At 36.6% G+C, this 17562-nt stretch overlaps 1 protein-coding gene across 2 annotated transcripts in view; it reads left to right on the forward strand.

Moving 5' to 3' along the window:
* The window catches only part of man1a1 (mannosidase, alpha, class 1A, member 1), a 154200-nt gene that overhangs the window by 91234 nt on the left and 45404 nt on the right, over positions 1–17562 (forward strand). For both annotated transcript variants that reach the window (XM_041253100.1, XM_041253099.1), the window contains exon 5: positions 2428–2522. In XM_041253100.1, the coding sequence (XP_041109034.1) occupies positions 2428–2522 (95 nt within the window). The remainder of the gene's footprint in view (positions 1–2427; positions 2523–17562) is intronic.

Raw genomic sequence — 17562 nt, forward strand, 5'->3', positions numbered from 1 at the left:
TTCTTTTTTATTTTTTTCAGACAATTATACTTTGTATATTGATGAGGTTGTTGGAGAGTAATCTTGCATTGCTCTTGAAAACAGCACAATTTAGACAAATAAGTAAACAAACAAACATGCAAGTCGGTGACATTAATCCTGTCACGGCCATAAATATAGTTAGCTGTGGATCACATAAAGTGGCCTACATCAGCTGTATGCAACATATAATGGACACCTTGTATATACAGTAACAGACAACCTGTATATAAAACACACATATTATTCTTATATTATGATGATCATAACAGTAAATGCTTATTTGTAAATCCTTGTGAATGTCGATAGTATTGATGGTGGAGCAGTTTCGTCCTTAATTTCAACTTCCACCCTGTATAGTACCTATGTCTCTCCTGGAATGGAGTATTACTTTTTTGCTTGGAAAAATTCAGCCGTTCAGGTTGGCTTGCAGAATGTTAAAGCAGTTGTCGGTATTGAGATGTATCTCATTTTGATGGTGTCAGCCAATGATTACAGGATCTTTGGAGTTGTGAGGCGACCACCTTTGCATTTTTGGAGTGCATAAGGGTATTTTTTTTGTTTGTTTTTTATACTGTACATTCCGAAATATTTTATTGAGATTGTGGATAAAATGGGACTGACAAAGCTTGGCCTTCCTCACCTGAGCTTTGTTCCATCCCTGTTCTAAATTGTTTAGTTGAACCAGTTAAACCTGCACCCAGACCCTGAAGTAGTTAATTATATAACTACCTGTTAAACCTGGATTTGACTGGCCCTTGAGGACACCTTTGCACTACAGTCTTAACTAAAGGAGAGCTCCCCTTGCATGACTGATCCATGGTGGCTTGTGTCTCCCTGGAATACCTGCACATTGTATCATGGCCCTATTTCTTACAACCAAATACTTTACCAGGACCTATTGTTACTTCCCTCACATCATCAACACATCTTGCAGTGTTTGCAATTTGTGCCTAAAATCTCAATCTCATCTCAAAATTCAATCTCATCCTCAGTCTGGGTGAAATATTCCTGTCATGTCTACTGGGAGCTCCAGTAGTGTGCTGCAAATAAAGCAATACATCTTGTTTAGTGTCATGTCTAGTCCTATCTGTAAGTGTAATGCAAAAAGGGTTTGTTAACTCGTTTTATTTTGACAGCTGCAGAAACATTCCCAGGTTTAAGGTTTAATTGTTTATTTGTTTAAAAAAAAAAAAAAAAAAAAAAAAAAAGTCCTTGTGTAAACCGTAGATGCTGAATTTGGAGCTGAAACGCATCTGTACAGAAAGATTGATTGATTGCCAGGTATGCATATTTCAGATTCAAAACAGTTCATTAGAACAGCTCTCGAAGTTGCATTGTGTGTTTTTGGCGCTTTAATGATACTTGCTTTGTATTTTACAGTGCTACTTACACTTTAAGATTGCTAGCAGAGAGCTAGAATATTCCACAAAATGAAGAACCATGTGATGGCTCATTTCATGGTTTGACAATGAAAACTAAAATGCATATATACCACAAATGTTAGTTATGATGTTCTATCCCTGAGCCAGCAAGAAGGTATAAGAAAAAACAGCATTATTTTCACATAACTCTGAAAGTCTTATACAAAAACAATATACCGTTAAATTGAACATTCATTAATACTTGCATCTGCCACAAAAGCCTAGGGCATCAGCTTCAAACTGCAGGACCCAGCTTGCATCAGCTTGTAGTATATATTATATAATATATATATATATATATATATATATATCTATATATATATATATATATATATATATATATTATAAAATAAATATGACACACACACACCCCCCCTAGTTTTATCTTTTATTTATCATTTTTCATCAACAACGGATTCTGGCACACTTAAGATAAAACTTTAAAGGGTGAATTATGTTATAATATCTCATTGTTTTATTCTAGCTTCTTTAAATTACCCCATTGTATTTCAAATATTCCTGGATTGTTGTGGGTGTTCTTGAAGGATTACATGGGATTGCCAAATGAGAAATTACAGCGACATTATGACCACATCTACAACAAAAAATGCTGAACTTCAGAATAACACCACAAGAAGAATATAAAAAAGTTTTGGATGTTAATATAAGCACCCCATTTTAGTATATATACTTTTTTTTATTGATTTGAATGGTGGTGGGATTAAGTAACTGTTTGGATCAATTGAATGAACCCAATACCTCTAACACAAACAGGCCTGTGGAGATTAACAGCAGTTGAAATTTCAGAAGACAAGGAGTCTGATATTTTTCCTCCTGTAGATATATATATATATATTTTTTTTGCAGTCAGACAATACACAGAAATTACCATGTCTTAAGTGCTCCTGATGTGTCTCTGAAAGGAACTTTGTACAAAAAAAAAAAAAATGAATGGTTTATCCCTTTTTTTATTGAATTTTAATAGGTATTCAGGAAGAAAGCAGTCGAACTAGGAGAGAAGCTGCTGCCAGCCTTCAACACCCCCACTGGAATCCCCTGGGCCCTGCTTAACATGAAGAGGTAAGAACATTTAGCACTGTTCTAAATGCCATTTAACCAAGCCACTGTTTGCAGCGTTTACCATTCACTCAAACTCTAGTACTTTGCTGGATGTCAATGTCATTGATAGGTCAACAGTAAAATGAGTGTTTTTTAAAGTACATTTTGGTTGTGAAATAGAAATAAACTGCTGTAATATGACCTAATATGGCAGTTAATTTATATGAAGTAAAACAACAAAAAAAAGAAACTACAGATTCTAAAATATTGAATTACTTCTAGGGCTTTGTTTTAAACTAACAGGACATTTATGAATAGACGTTTAGTAGGTTGAGCGTTTTAATATAATTGTGGACTTTAGTTTTCCTTCCTTGAAAAACAAAACAAAATCTTCCTTAGGAGCCCTTGGAAATTAGTTTATGTAATGTTCATAATCTTACAGCAGTAATGGAATGAGATTACGCTTGCACACCATTAGGCTCACATGCCTGAATAAAATAATTACATTTTAATTTATGTGCACAGTATGCATCAGCAAGTTACTAAAGTTATAAAATAACATTTTGGAATCGGTTGGCAAAAGGAAATAATGTACTGTATTGTGTTATTAATGTTATTATTTAATGCAAGAGAAATGACAGGTTTTTTTTTTTTGTGTTGGTAGGTATGAAAAAACTTTGTGGCAGCTGGCATTGAGGCAGTGACAGGTAGCTGCGAGAAGTCAGACAGGAGTATAGAAAGAAAAAAAAAAGAAAGTTATTTGAGGAAAATAAGAGGAGGACAGTAAATGCTGAGAGAACAGAGATAGAAACCCAATGGAAAGGCAAGAAGAGAGGCGAAGAAAAAACGGGAAAGGTGTTTCAACTGTGGCTGTTTTATGTAAATTGCCTAGATACTTTCTACCAACCCTTCTCATATTTTCTACGCATTTCCAATTTGGTTGTAAGCCCGGTATAATCACAAAATCCTGCTTTGCACACCTGCGCACTGTTAGAGCGAAGACCAGGGGTTGAACCACCAAGCATGTTCATATTTATATTTGTACTCCAAAATGTGCATAAGTCATTGTCACACAAAGCACTTTATAACCTACTCAGTGAAATCTTCTGTCTGTCTAAACACTGTTGTGTAGCTTGGCATTCAGAGTTCTCGCTTAAGATTGTTATTACTTATTCCACCAAAATAATGTATCTTTATTGCCATTATACAGGGCTTGTATATCCGTAAACCTGTTCCCGTCTCTCTGAATCTGTGTTGAGCAATCAGGTAGAACAGATGAACCAATTTAAATTTGCTGCATTTTCTAAGACATGTGGTGTGTGTAACCACTTTATTAGATACAAGAACCTTGTTTTTGGGGCTGCCTGTTGTCAGTTAGTGGGCTCTGTTCACGACCTGTTCATTCACATCTCGGAATGTGGACTTTGGAATTAGATGCATCTTGGACTCTCCTTTTGTTACGGTTGTAAGGCACTGAACTGTGTGTTGGCAACTTGTCCATACACAGACACACATGTCCGTAGCAAGAGTTATCAGGGTACGTGCGTCTGACACACACACGCACATAATTGTATAGGACTTTTACCGTTTTGTTTGTTCGTGGCCTTTCTTGTCCTTTACCACTCGACATGGTGCCAACCCCTGCACTGAACATATCTTACTCTTATTCAATAAGTTTGAGTTCTACTTTCTTTTTACAATTACGTTGTAACTTGAGTATAACTACTGAATATGCCAGAATTTAGTGCAGAATGTAATAATTGTTTACACCCAATAAGGAGGGCACTCATTTAGGGGTATGGCAGTCTCATTTATGTTTTGCAGTAATCACACTTTACCCTCTCATAACTTAGAGGTGGCATTTTAATTGTACATATTACATTATCAGAAATAAACAGTTAAAACAAAAAAAGTTTACTTCTGATACTGTGTCTTCCAATTAAGTTCACACAGTGTTTGTAAGTATACGGCAAGCGATACAAATCTTACATCTCTGTGGCACAATAGAGCAACGTAAAGCTAAGAATGTTCTTGTTTTTCTAGAGCAGCGGAGTATAGGAACAGTTTTAAGTGTGGTGTGCACTCAGAAATCAACTCCCTGACTTCTAATAAACAACTAATATCACCTAGTGTCCTTCAATTAAATACAAAGCATGGCATGGTAAACAGTAAACTATTTTGTTAAGGAAAGCTGTACATTTTTGCATAAGGCATGTTAATTTTTGAAGACAGCAGGAGCAGCTGATGCTGTTGCTAGAAGAAAATCTTTGGGTCCTGACTAAATCTTTTGAGTACATCATGCAAGTGTGCGCAACTGTTCTGCAGCCTTGGAGGACAGCAGATATTTCATTATTTTCAGATAGGAAAATCTTACTCACAACATTATACAGATGGTACAAAAAGCTAATTTAACTAAATAGCCTAATATTATCCCCAGAGCAGAAGGTTGAGTTATTAAATCTAAAGTTATGGGCTTGGGTGTGGTTTTTCAAACAATAAAAATGCAATAATTTCAGTAAAAATGCCGCAGTTGGATTGCAACAGCTGGTTGAACTGATGGTACATTCAGAGGGTAGCACGTGTACATTTTCTGAGCAGTTATGTTTCTATTAAGTGAAGTAATGCCTGGAAGTTTAGTCCAATTGCCCTACAATTACTGTGCTCATATCGTGTTTGAAACATTATGTAACTGTATACCCACTTCCCCAGCAGCGTTGCTGTAAGCAAAGTTTAAACATAATTGGAGTTAACCTGCAATTCAGTAATAATACTTCCAAATTATCCCCATCTTTAACAAACTACTGTGTCATATATAATTTGTTAATTGTGGTTTAATTTAAATTTGTTTTCTAAATACAGTTTGGTAGATCTGCAAACAATATACGATGTAGTTTATTGAAACCAGTGTAGTTTAGTTTATACCACCTACCTCATATAATCCATTAACGTTAATTAGCAGTCTACTGACAGTAGTTGTACAGGCAGTATTTTGGGGAAACTGTGTGTACTGCACTGGGGATACTTGCAGAATACTATACTATAGAGTTTCTTTTGGAACTAGGATTACTAATGAAGTACGAGCGTGCAGAAACATTTCATCTGTAGAGATTTATTTTTCTTGCAGCAGTAGTTTTTTACCCACAGCAATTTTATGGGCTGCAGAATAAACACATTTGTTTTACTGTAAGCCTCTAAGGAAGTCATTTATTTAGCCCTGGACACACACCAAATGTTAATTGTTACCCCTGTGGGTGGTTTGTTTCCAGGAATGCTCAAAAATGGAACAATCCCCCTGAAAAACATGGCAAAAAAACCCCAAAAACGTTGTTTATTGTGTAAAAACAATAGTAGGTGTGAATATGAGACCATCACAATAGGTTGCCATGCTTTTACCTGAATGCACACATATTGGTCTCATATTTAACTGTAAATCTAGAGGTTATTGAATAGTAAGCATACAACAAAAAACATGCAAAGAATACAATAAATTGTGTCGTATTTTGAGCAGTGCAGATTCATTTAATGTAAGTTTAGTCATGGATTTTTAGCTCTGTCGTTTTTTAATAGTATTATGTAGGCCAATTTATGTATTTCAAAACAGGGTGACAAATGTTTAGCCTAAAAATGAGCCACTATTGGCAGCTACTATTTGGCCAGTTGCCGGATGAATCATTAATTATCTATTCATAATGGCTGATTTAAACAAAACAAGTGTAAGACAAATAACTATCAACTAGCTTTCTTCTTGAAATCATGGAAAGTACTTGCCTTGATTTCAATTGTCAATAAAGTGTGTGAACTGTGTTTCACTTTGTTTGTTTTAAGCAGCAAAGTAACTTGGTAATTTCATACTGTAAAATGAAGAAAGGTTGCAGAGGGACCAAAGCTATTTATAAAGTAAGTCATGTAGCTCAAGAATAGGACATCTCACGATAAAGGCCTTTTCACAAATTTGGGCCTGCAGCATGCAATTAGTTCTGTGCTATAGGAGGACGTGCAACCCTTTAGAATTGTATTCTGTAATTTTTTATTTTGTTTTAATACAGTTAAGTCCTGTGTTACAGTTAATATAGACGGTATACTCATATTCCTTGAAAAAAATTGATTGTGCAATCACTGCAAAATAACCTTGACCCATGCAATCTTTTTTCCGAACCAGAGAGCAGCTCATAATGCTTTCATGTACTGTACTAAAGCCTTTTTCCAGCCACATCAATCAGCACACACATTAATTAAAATCCACAGTGTGTAGAACGGGAGGCTGCTTGTACTGCACTTGACAGGAAACACTTGTTTGAAAAAACGATTACTGGTAATTGACCAGCAGACACGAGAAAATCTAAAGGACTCAACTCAGCTCTGTAGCTTGTTATTTGAGAGGCTTCAAATTAAATGAAGTCCTTTAGGTAATCACTTGAAATAAAGGTATCTCCAAAACCCCATATTGACTTTAATATAGCAAATTATAAATATAGTTTTATCTGATTTTTGTTTTGCCCCTCCAATGTCTACAACACTCGTGTTCTATAATTTCTGTGCTTTTCTAGAAATGCTGTTCTAGTTCCAGTTAAGTTTGCAGCGTAATAGATAAGGAAATGGCAATACAACCCTGAGGCACTGTAAACAGTGTTTAATTTCAGATTGAATAAATAGTAAGAACATAAAGAATTCTGTTGTATCGGAAGATGGCTGGAAACAGACTGCAGCAGGTCATAATACTGTAAAAAAAGAATTAGATTTGTTTGAAACGAGTGCCGTACATATTCAAATTAGCCAAAAATTAGGTACGTATCTCATTTGTTTTTTAATTAGGAGAGCAAAACGGTTCACCCAACTCCCTCTACAATTATCTCCATAGCCTTTTTCACACAGACAAGTTATCACGCCTAAAGCCATCATTGAAGCAGCATGATGGCTTGTGTGAATTGACTATACTGGCACAGAGCATATATATTTTACGGTACAGACCGGTCTTAACAGCCTGTGTGAAGAGATATGCTGCCATTAAAGCTCTATAGTGGGCATGTTGGATTAACATCCCACATGACTCTACCAGATGTACAGCTCTGGCCAAAAGTTTTGTGTCACCCTATAGAATTAACTAATTTTGCTTCATAAAGTCGAATGAATGCATGCTGAATAATGTTATGTTAACATGTTGAATTACATACCGCTTTGTAGTTTTCCATATACTTAACAAAAAGCTGCTAATTGAAAAATGTGACATTTTGAAATCTAACATGAAATACTGTACTGCTATTAAGGCTTCCGGTACACTTTTGCGATAGTTTGTAGTGTCTTTGATTACATGATGTTAAATTAAAAGATCTAAATCATATTTTTTTTTTTGTCTCGGTCCTATTAACAATAGTGTATCGCTGTTTCCTAATAAACTGCAAGACCTACATTGTGCCTGAAGCCCCTGCAATTGTATGTATGTATGCATGTGTGTAGATCATATTAACTTTTTAAATGTACTAGTTTTTGGTGTTTAAACTGTGTCCTGTTACCTGTGATAGGTAGGATTTTATCACTGGATGCATTTAATTTCAAAAACACAAAACCAGTCAATTCTAATTCTTCAGAAAGGCAGTAAACCCTTTGTGTCTCCATTTGAGATGAATTGTGGCAAATCTGTCCTTGGACTCAAGTAAGCCCAAGTAAGCCTGGGTGATTTTAATGCAGTTGGCTGGCAGTCAAGGGGCTAGAAAGTATGACTTCTTTCCTAATATATCGCACACTGTCATGTTTACAACCCAGTTTGATCCAAGTTATTAGGTAAAGATGTATGTGTGTTTTAGTCATTTATGACTGTCATTTCATTACTGCAAATGCATTATCTGTTCAGTAGCTCTGGTACAATTTTGTGGGTATGAGAAACAGCACCATAACATGGGAAAAAAAAAAAAGTGTGGAAACTACTATCACTAATGTACACCACCATTTAGAATGACATCGTTTTCCCAGTTTCCCATTTTGAAAAAAGTACTGAATCTTGCCTCTGTCAACTCCTTCATCAGTCTTGGACTGCGAGTCACAAATGGCCAGGAGCTGCACCTTGGGTCCCCAGGGGCTGCATGTTGCCTTGCTGGCCGTATTATGTGGACCACTGGCCGTTTGCATTTCCGTGAAGGATTAGCCTTCACCTGGAATTGCAGTTCTTTTGTTAGTCTGTATATTAGTCCAACAGTTTGTATTGTCAAGAGATTGTATTGAATTAATTCCCTCTACATTGTTACTGTACATTTCATAGTAACATCACCCAATTTAAATGTTTCACCTATTAAAGGGGGAAGTCATATTTGTGCTTTTTAAGGTGCATTTTAAGTGCGCAGTATATCAGGTTGCATTTGCAGATGTACTTTGTGAGATCTGGGTTTGCTGATGGTTAACTGCACATTCTCACTGCTGCACTGCAGACATCCGACATGCAAAATGATGCTGCAATGTGAGAGAAATCACAAACAATACAGAGGAAAACCAACGCAGAGGTCATTCTTTTGTTCAGAAAACTTCTGTGGATTTTTGACCTTTTTTTTTTTTTTTTTTTTTTTACCAAACTAACCTGTTTCATCTAATTTAGTTCACTTCTCATGAATTTGGCTGGTGTGAAGCCCCGAATTGGATTTTGTAAATGTTTTCTCTTTGGCTATGGGGATACTTGCTGTATTACACCCTGTGGAGTGCAGCTTTTTTCACATCATGCAGATGCAGGGGCGCTGCAAGAGGGTTCAGACAGTCTTGTTTTATCTCTGTAATTCAGTTGGCGGTCGGTCCCGGTTTAGGGTACTGCATGGATTGTGCTTATTGGGTGAACTAAAGTGAATTCTTGACCGCACTTACACATACTTTTCCAGATCTTAATGAGACATCTCTTTGAAATTGAATTTCATAGCTTTACTGTAACCCATTTTGTACATTGACAGAAACACAGAACCCTCACTTTGCAGGTCAGCTTGCTCTTTGTGGTATTATTGAAAACATTGCCCAGTGAATACATTGAAACACAGCTGTCTTTGCAAACAACCTGCTTTCCCAGTATAAGTAATTGTTCTTAATGTTTTATCTTCTGTTACCTTTGTGAATATCATTAATAGCCTGGTGAATATCATGCATATCCTGGAAACCATCTGTAAAGTTTTTCCAGGTTTAATCTTTTTTTTTTTTTTTTTTTTTTTTTTAATAAAAAGTCAGTAAATAAATAAGTCATGCCACTTTAAGGGTATCAGATAATAAGCAACTTAATTTACAGTGAGGAATTGAAAAATGTGTGATGCGATTGGAGTCACAAGATGGATGTCCTATAAAAGGAACAAGAATATTACTTGCTGAAAATCCAATTTTTTATTTGTGCCACAAGCCTGAAAAGAGCAGGGGTGCTCTGACTGTCTATCTTGTGTCGGTGCGTATTATAACTGAGGATTCCATTTTAATATAAAAGATGTGTGTTTATAAGGGGGCCTGTTGCCCACCCAGAAATGTTGAAGATTCATTTCAGTGGAGACCTTTTTTTATTGCACTTGATTTATGGTAAACGACCGTCACAGGGTTGAAATGTGTGGATACCCACAGGGGTCATACTTAATCATTTTGCCAACATCTGTAATTTGGATTTTTTTCCCCTACTGGCAGTATTCTGCACTGCAATATCATTGTCAAGGTCTACAGTACCTCAGTTTATCCTTTAGTCTTACCAAGGCCTCTGATTCTACCTGCCCTGTCCTGTCACGTTTACCTTTTCAGGGAATCACTTGAACAAAAAATTGATGCCAATCGGCAGATCTTGTACAGTAGACCCCGTTAATCCGTGTTTCAGTAATTTATGTTTCGATAATTCTGTGCAGTTTAATACAGTACATAATAAAAATGTATTAGTGCAGAAATCATCTGATCTATGCTTTATTAGCGTGGAAATCAGCTTATCTGTACAGGAGCGGACATCATTTAATTAAATTCAATTGGGTACAGTTTAGTGCAAGCCAACGGACAGTACTGTATTGTAGTTACTGAAACAAGTGACAAGCATTCAGAAAGCAGATTTAAGACTCTTTTATCCTGGCACTCTGAATGTGAAGAGTAGTTCTGACAATTTAAAGACTCGATCAGTGACTTTTTTAAACCAGCTCTCTGCCTCGGAACAGTGCTGATTATCTACAGTATATATTTTGACCATTGTTGGGACATTTTATATTTTATTGTATTGTTGCATTTTTTGAGTTTTCAGTGAATAGCGCAGGCAGGGGTTTCCCAAACAGGAAACTCAATTTCGGCTAACCCTTGTTTTTCACTAATTAAGAATGAAGTAAACTGAATAGTACAGAAAATAATGTTTAAACGACACCCCACTCCCAATAGTTGATTAGCATTCCTAACAGTTATTTAAGACAAAGGTTAGTCTTAACAGGGGTATTGTTAGTAACACAAATATTTACTTTTGTTAATATTTGGTAATCAAAGCATCGTTAAATCAGTCTCATATATGTTTTGGTTTAGAAGGCAATTCTCACTCTTGTGAGATAAAGACGCTCTTTGCGTCCAGACAACATATCGAGAATTATCTATAATCAAGACGGCTAAATTTGGATTCCAGCTTTACACGCAGAATGGTAATTGCCTTGTAAAACCCACATCAATTTGTACAAATCACATACAACAAACAATTACTGTAGTGTTTATAAACTCAAGCATGAATTGAAAGCAATAATACTTTTCTTACATTCATCCTCAAACAAAACGTTACTTCTACTTCGTTTGGCTTATTCTCGAGTTCATAGGAGGATAAAACACTATAGTGGCTTGCGAAAGTATTCACCCCCCCCTTGGCATTTTTGAAAAAAATAACTTGTTTGAAAAAATTCTAAAAAATAAATAACGGAAAAGTGGTGCATGCATATGTATTCACCCCCTTTGCTATTAAGCTTCTAAATAAGATCTGGTGCAACCAGTTACCTTCAGAAGTCACATAATTAGTTAAATAAAGTCCACCTGTGTGCAATCTAAGTGTCACAGGATCTGTCACATGATCTCAGTATATATACACCTGTTCTGAAAGGCCCCAGTCTGCAACACCACTAAGCAAGGGGCACCACCAAGCAAGCAGCACCATGAAGACCAAGGAGCTCGCCAAACAGGTCAGGGACAAAGTTGTGGAGAAGTACAGATGAGGGTTGGGTTATAAAAAGATATCCGAAACTTTGAACATCCCACGGAGCACCATTAAAGCCATTATTAAAAAATGGAAAGAATATGGCACCACAACAAACCTGGCAAGAGAGGGCCGCCCACCAAAACTCATTGACCAGGCAAGGAGGGCATTAATCAGAGAGGCAACAAAGAGACCAAAGATAACCCTGAAGGAGCTGCAAAGCTCCACAGCGGAGATTGGAGTATCTGTCCGTAGGACCACTTTAAGCCGTACACTCCACAGAGCTGGGCTTTACGGAAGAGTGGCCAGAAAAAAGCCATTGCTTAAAGAAAAAAATAAGCAAACACATTTGGTGTTCGCCAAAAGGCATGTGGGAGACTCCCCAAACATATGGAAGAAGGTACTCTGGTCAGATGAGACTAAAATTGAGCTTTCTGGCCATCAAGGAAAACGCTATGTCTGGCGCAAACCCAACACCTCTCATCACCCCGAGAACACCATCCCCACAGTGAAGCATGGTGGTGGCAGCATCATGCTGTGGGGATGTTTTTCATCGGCAGGGACTGGGAAACTGGTCAGAATTGAAGGAATGATGGATGGCACTAAATACAGGGAAATTCTTGTTTCAGTCTTCCAGAGATTTGAGACTGGGACGGAGGTTCACCTTCCAGCAGGACAATGACCCTAAGCATACTGCTAAAGCAACACTCAAGTGGTTTAAGGGGAAACATTTAAATGTCTTGGAATGGCCTAGTCAAAGCCCAGACCTCAGTCCAATTGAGAATCTGTGGTATGACTTAGATTGCTGTACACCAGCGGAACCCATCCAACTTGAAGGAGCTGGAGCAGTTTTGCCTTGAAGAATGGGCAAAAATCCCAGTGGCTAGATGTGTCAAGCTTATAGATACATACCCCAAGAGACTTGCAGCTGTAATTGCTGCAAAAGGTGGCTCTACAAAGTATTGACTTTGCGGGGGTGAATAGTTATGCACGTTCAAGTTTTCTGTTTTTTTGTCTTATTTCTTGTTTGTTTCACAATAAAAAATATTTTGCATCTTCAAAGTGGTAGGCATGTTGTGTAAATCAAATGATACAAACCCCCAAAAAATCCATTTTAATTCCAGGTTGTAAGGCAACAAAATAGGAAAAATGCCAAGGGGGGTCAATACTTTCGCAAGCCACTGTACATGTTGGATACTTGGCGGATTTTCGCTTCTCCTTCAGCTGATCCATGTCTTCAACATAACATGCATTCAACGGCACTCCTGTAGGCGAAGGGAAAGTTCTGATTCTGGTTTGTGGTTTGCGTTTCATGTCCACTTGAGGGTATGAAAGAAATGTGTTTGCAAAAACAAGAGTCATTAACTATTTAGGTATTCCACTGAGACGGCAATTACATCCTCCAATATCCCGAAAAAGTCACTTAACCTCCTTGTGCACTGTCTTTCGGGTAAGAAGTTCTTGTAAGTGACACTACAGCTGATGCATAGTTCACGCACCCTGATCTCGTATCTTGTAAAGCGCTTTGTGGTGATGGTACACTATGAAAGGCCCTATATAAAAATAAATTATTATTATTATTATTATTATTATTATTAATGATATGTGCACTCTTTGTCTGGGATGTTCCACTGCAAACTCCAGCACTGCTAGCTAATGCAAGATTATGTTTCAATCTCTGTTGACTTCAAATGTTCGTTCAACTCTTTCTCTGGTGATCAATTGGGAATAAATTACAGATTTGTTTACAAGTTCTTTTAGGATTTTAGACATCTTACGCTGCGGACTCCCACACCAAGGCTAGAATAGTTATCTCATATCAGATTTTCCGAAAACGTCAAGCCAGTTGTAGGCTGGGTCTTCAGATTGTCAAAGTTCAGAGACTTGTTTAGGTGTCAAGAGCCTGGGGTTTCATGTCAGGAGCGCTGTTTGAAAGTTGCACTTGTGTTCTTGTAATTCTGTCTTCACCCCGGTGATTTGGGTAGTTTATTTATTTTGGGCTGTGCCCAAGTCTCCGTGTTCTCAATTGGTCTGCTTTTTCTTCCCTGTCGACTGTATTTATGAGGTGTCCTTTTCTCTCAGTAGTGTCAAGGCTTTCTAAACAGTCTGGTTTTACCTTTTGAAAGACACCACCGGTGCCACTGGATTAATTCAGCGCTGGTGAAGATAGACCCCTATCCAGTATTTAGTTTATGACTCTTTAAAAGCATTCTTTGTCAGTGGGGGAGTTTGTGACAAGAAACCAAGTAGACACAGAGAATGGCTTAGGACCCCCCTCTGTATATTACAATTCAGTTAATTTCATAAACAACATGATATTATGACCCACTCAAAAGCTACATCAGTTTTGATTATGTACCATACAATACAAATTAAATATCTTGTGGTAGTGACACAGTAGTTGCAAGGGTAATGTAAACATGCTTTGTTTACAGAAAAAAAATATTTCTAGTAATACTGATGTCACCTAGAACAGTCAATAAACAATTTTGTTCAGTATGTGAAATAGCAAAATATAAATGGTGTTTTTTTAACCATACATTTTGTTTCTGTTGATCGTTTCTCTTCTGTAAAAATGAATCAACTGTTTACTCCAGCAGTTAAAGACAAATGCAAGCCTGAAATAAAATTAAAACAGAGTACTGGTAATGCAGAATTACATCAATCAATAACTAATTACTACCAGTCTTTTTTGGTAAATGTGAACATATATAATCTTGAAGTTGTGTGTTAATTAATATTGCAAATGCTTAACCTTGCCTAGTGTGTCAGTGTTTTTTTAATGTTAATAATTAATTTAGTCAATGTTTTTTTTTTTTTTTTCTAGAAGTCCAACTTGAACAAAAAGATATAGCATTTATTTATATCAAATAAGACTACATTTTGTACAGACTAGCCAACAGTGAATATTTGTGAGGTAATAAAGGGTATACCAAAAATTGGGACAGTCATAATGAAAGGCTGAGAATGGTCCTCTGTAAGGCTTTGTTACAAGGACAGACACTACATGCAGTTACAGTGCTGTCATAGTTTGTTTAAAAGCATTGATTAAATCCTTCCAAGGATTTAAAAAAAAAAAATACACTTTTCACATACTAGAATCACAGTTCCTGCTTGTTGGCAGAACAGAGTGTTGAGAGCTGAGGGTGATGTAGTAACAGTGTATCGCTTCTCAGATTTAATGAATGATTTGTTTATTTATTTATTACATATTTTTGTAGCCAGTAGTTATTATTATGAAACCATGCTCGTGTGTGTGTATAATACACATTTCCAGCATTGTATTTAATTGTTACAGTACCTTGCATATTATGTACCTCCTTAAAGTACATTATCAAAAATAGATTTTATTCCCTGAGTTGCCAAAATGACATATTTCATATGCATGCTAGGTTACCACTATTGAGCAGCCCCTGTTGACTTGTACAGAAGCGATGCCTGAGAGAGATGTCAGGCAATTCAGAGTAAATGTGCCCCCATGACCCTTCTCTTTGCGCCCATTCAGAACAATACATTTAACCTTTTTAAAATGAATATCTGGCAAGAATCTTATTTTGCATAGGTGCCTGTCTGTCTATCTGTTTTATAATTAACTGTAGGTTTTATACTCTACACAGTTTAAATATTCCACTGCTGTGTGAAATTAGATTTGGTGATCGCTATACCTGTCCTTAGCAGTTGCAAATAGGAGTTAATTGCATAATGTCCCATGGTTGTTGACCAGGTACTTTACTTGGTCATAAACTTGCTCAGCCACAAGAGGGAGTACTTCATTGTTTTTGTTGCAGAGCGGAGCAACATATGACTTGCTTTGTTATTCGTACTTTTTGTAGTTTCAAACAGTCATCTGGTTTCACACACCTTGCTTAACACCAAGGTACCTTACCTAAGGAAACATTAGGTAGTCCAGGATTAGCGGTCATCCGGATCTGTGAAACCTGCCATTAATACAGCAGTGTGTGCACTTTTGTTTGATTGCAACATGGATAGCAGGGTCCTTTTCAGAGGTCGCGCTAGTTTTTCTGTTCACTTGTTCCTGAAGTGCACATGCCCAAAATTTTGCATCCCATCCATCAAATATAAATTTTGGCACAAAGGCTAAGAAACTCCAGGGATGTGCATTTTTGTACATTTTTATGACCATTTAAACTCTATGAAATGTAGTAGTTTAAAAATCTGTCTGTATAGATATACATATAAACGCACACACTTGTTTCTTTGTTATGTATACTAACAGTGGATTGTTTGCTTGACGAAACGGTACTCTAAGCACTGTTTGTTGCCTTCAGCTACGTGTGTTTTAATATTTATCTGCATTCCAGTAACAGCAACAGCATCGCCGTGTCTTAAGCAAAGATTCTTGATAAACAGTACATCCATGCATTATATATATATATATATATATATATATATATATATATATATATATATATACACACACACACACACACACACACACACACACACACACACACACACACATACAGTACCAGTCAAAAGTTTGAGTACACCTGCTTGTAAACCAGGTTTTTCATGATTATCTATGCTTTTAACTGTATAAACTTGTCTATAAACACTTACTATTTCATTATATGATACGTGTACTTATATAAGCTGATAATCATAAGTGAATTGCATTCAAAAATATTTTTTAATGAAAATGTAAATCTTGTCAATTTCAATGAAATGGTTACCCAAAGCAAGGGGATTCAGTCTGAAGCCCAAGTCAGTTAAAAGTCTGAAATGTGTATAACATGGTGTTAGAACACTGGCCTAAGTAAAAAAGTGTCTTTGTTAGATGTTCTCTGAGTTAACTAGCATGTTACCTAATTAAACTTTTGTCACCAATTATTGTTGAGGTGAGGGTCCATGATTACTATAAATATAGGTAGCATAGACACAAGTTTGTCATTCCTGAATGTAAGGGAGCAGAAAATGGTAAAATACGCTCAGTTAAGCGAAGAAAAAAGACATTCTGTAATTACTTTAAGAAATGAAGGCCAATCTTTAAGACAAATTGCAAGAACTTTGCAAGTGTCTGTAACTGCTGTGGCCAAGACCATCAAACGATTTGAAGAAACTGGCACTCAATCTAATGACCTGGCCTGTCTAGTCTCATGACCTCAATCCCATAGAACTTGTATGGGACGAACTGGACAGAAGAGTCAAAGCAGAGCTACCCACAAGTGACCTGCATCTCTGGGAATTGTTGCAGAAGAGCTGGGAAGACATGTCAGGTGATTTCCTGCTGAAACTTGTTAACCAAATGCCTCGTGTTTGTGAGGCTGTTATTAAGGCAAAGGGTGGCTGTTTTGAGGAATCCAAGATTTAGAGACGATTTTCAATTTTCTTGAACATTTCTAGTTTCCAGCAAGTGTACTCAAACTTTTGGCTGGTACTGCGTGCTTGCATGCGTGCTTGCCCGCCCATTCAGACACAGTACATCTTGCCGTCTCCATTTGAAATAATAAGAATGTGTTTTTTGTTTGTGTTTTTGCTACCGTTTCGGTCACTGTAGTGCTCATAGTCATAAGTAGAGTGTAGATGAGCAATCGTCCTCATGATAATCCCCTGAAGATCCTGACTGGTTAGCAAAAAAACTTTCAACTGACTTTCTGTCAGTGTACACTCTGCAGTAGGTATTCATTTTTATGCTTAAAAATATGTAAGGGCATCCCTGTTAAACTAGCGCAGAAAATAACAAAAGCTCAACGTTCAATTAAGGCGACTGCAAAAATAAAATAAACAAGTTGAAAATAGGATTGAGGACAACTAAATAAAATTTTAAAAAGTAGAATCGGGGATGAACAATTCATGTAATTTGTCAGCTCTGTTTGAAATACAAAATATTGTTTTGCTTTTTTTTAGTTATGAAACAGAATCAGCTAAATTTGTCACCTGATTAAAAATAAAATC

The sequence above is a fragment of the Polyodon spathula genome, chromosome 6, assembly GCF_017654505.1.
Source record: "Polyodon spathula isolate WHYD16114869_AA chromosome 6, ASM1765450v1, whole genome shotgun sequence".
NCBI lineage: Eukaryota > Metazoa > Chordata > Actinopteri > Acipenseriformes > Polyodontidae > Polyodon > Polyodon spathula.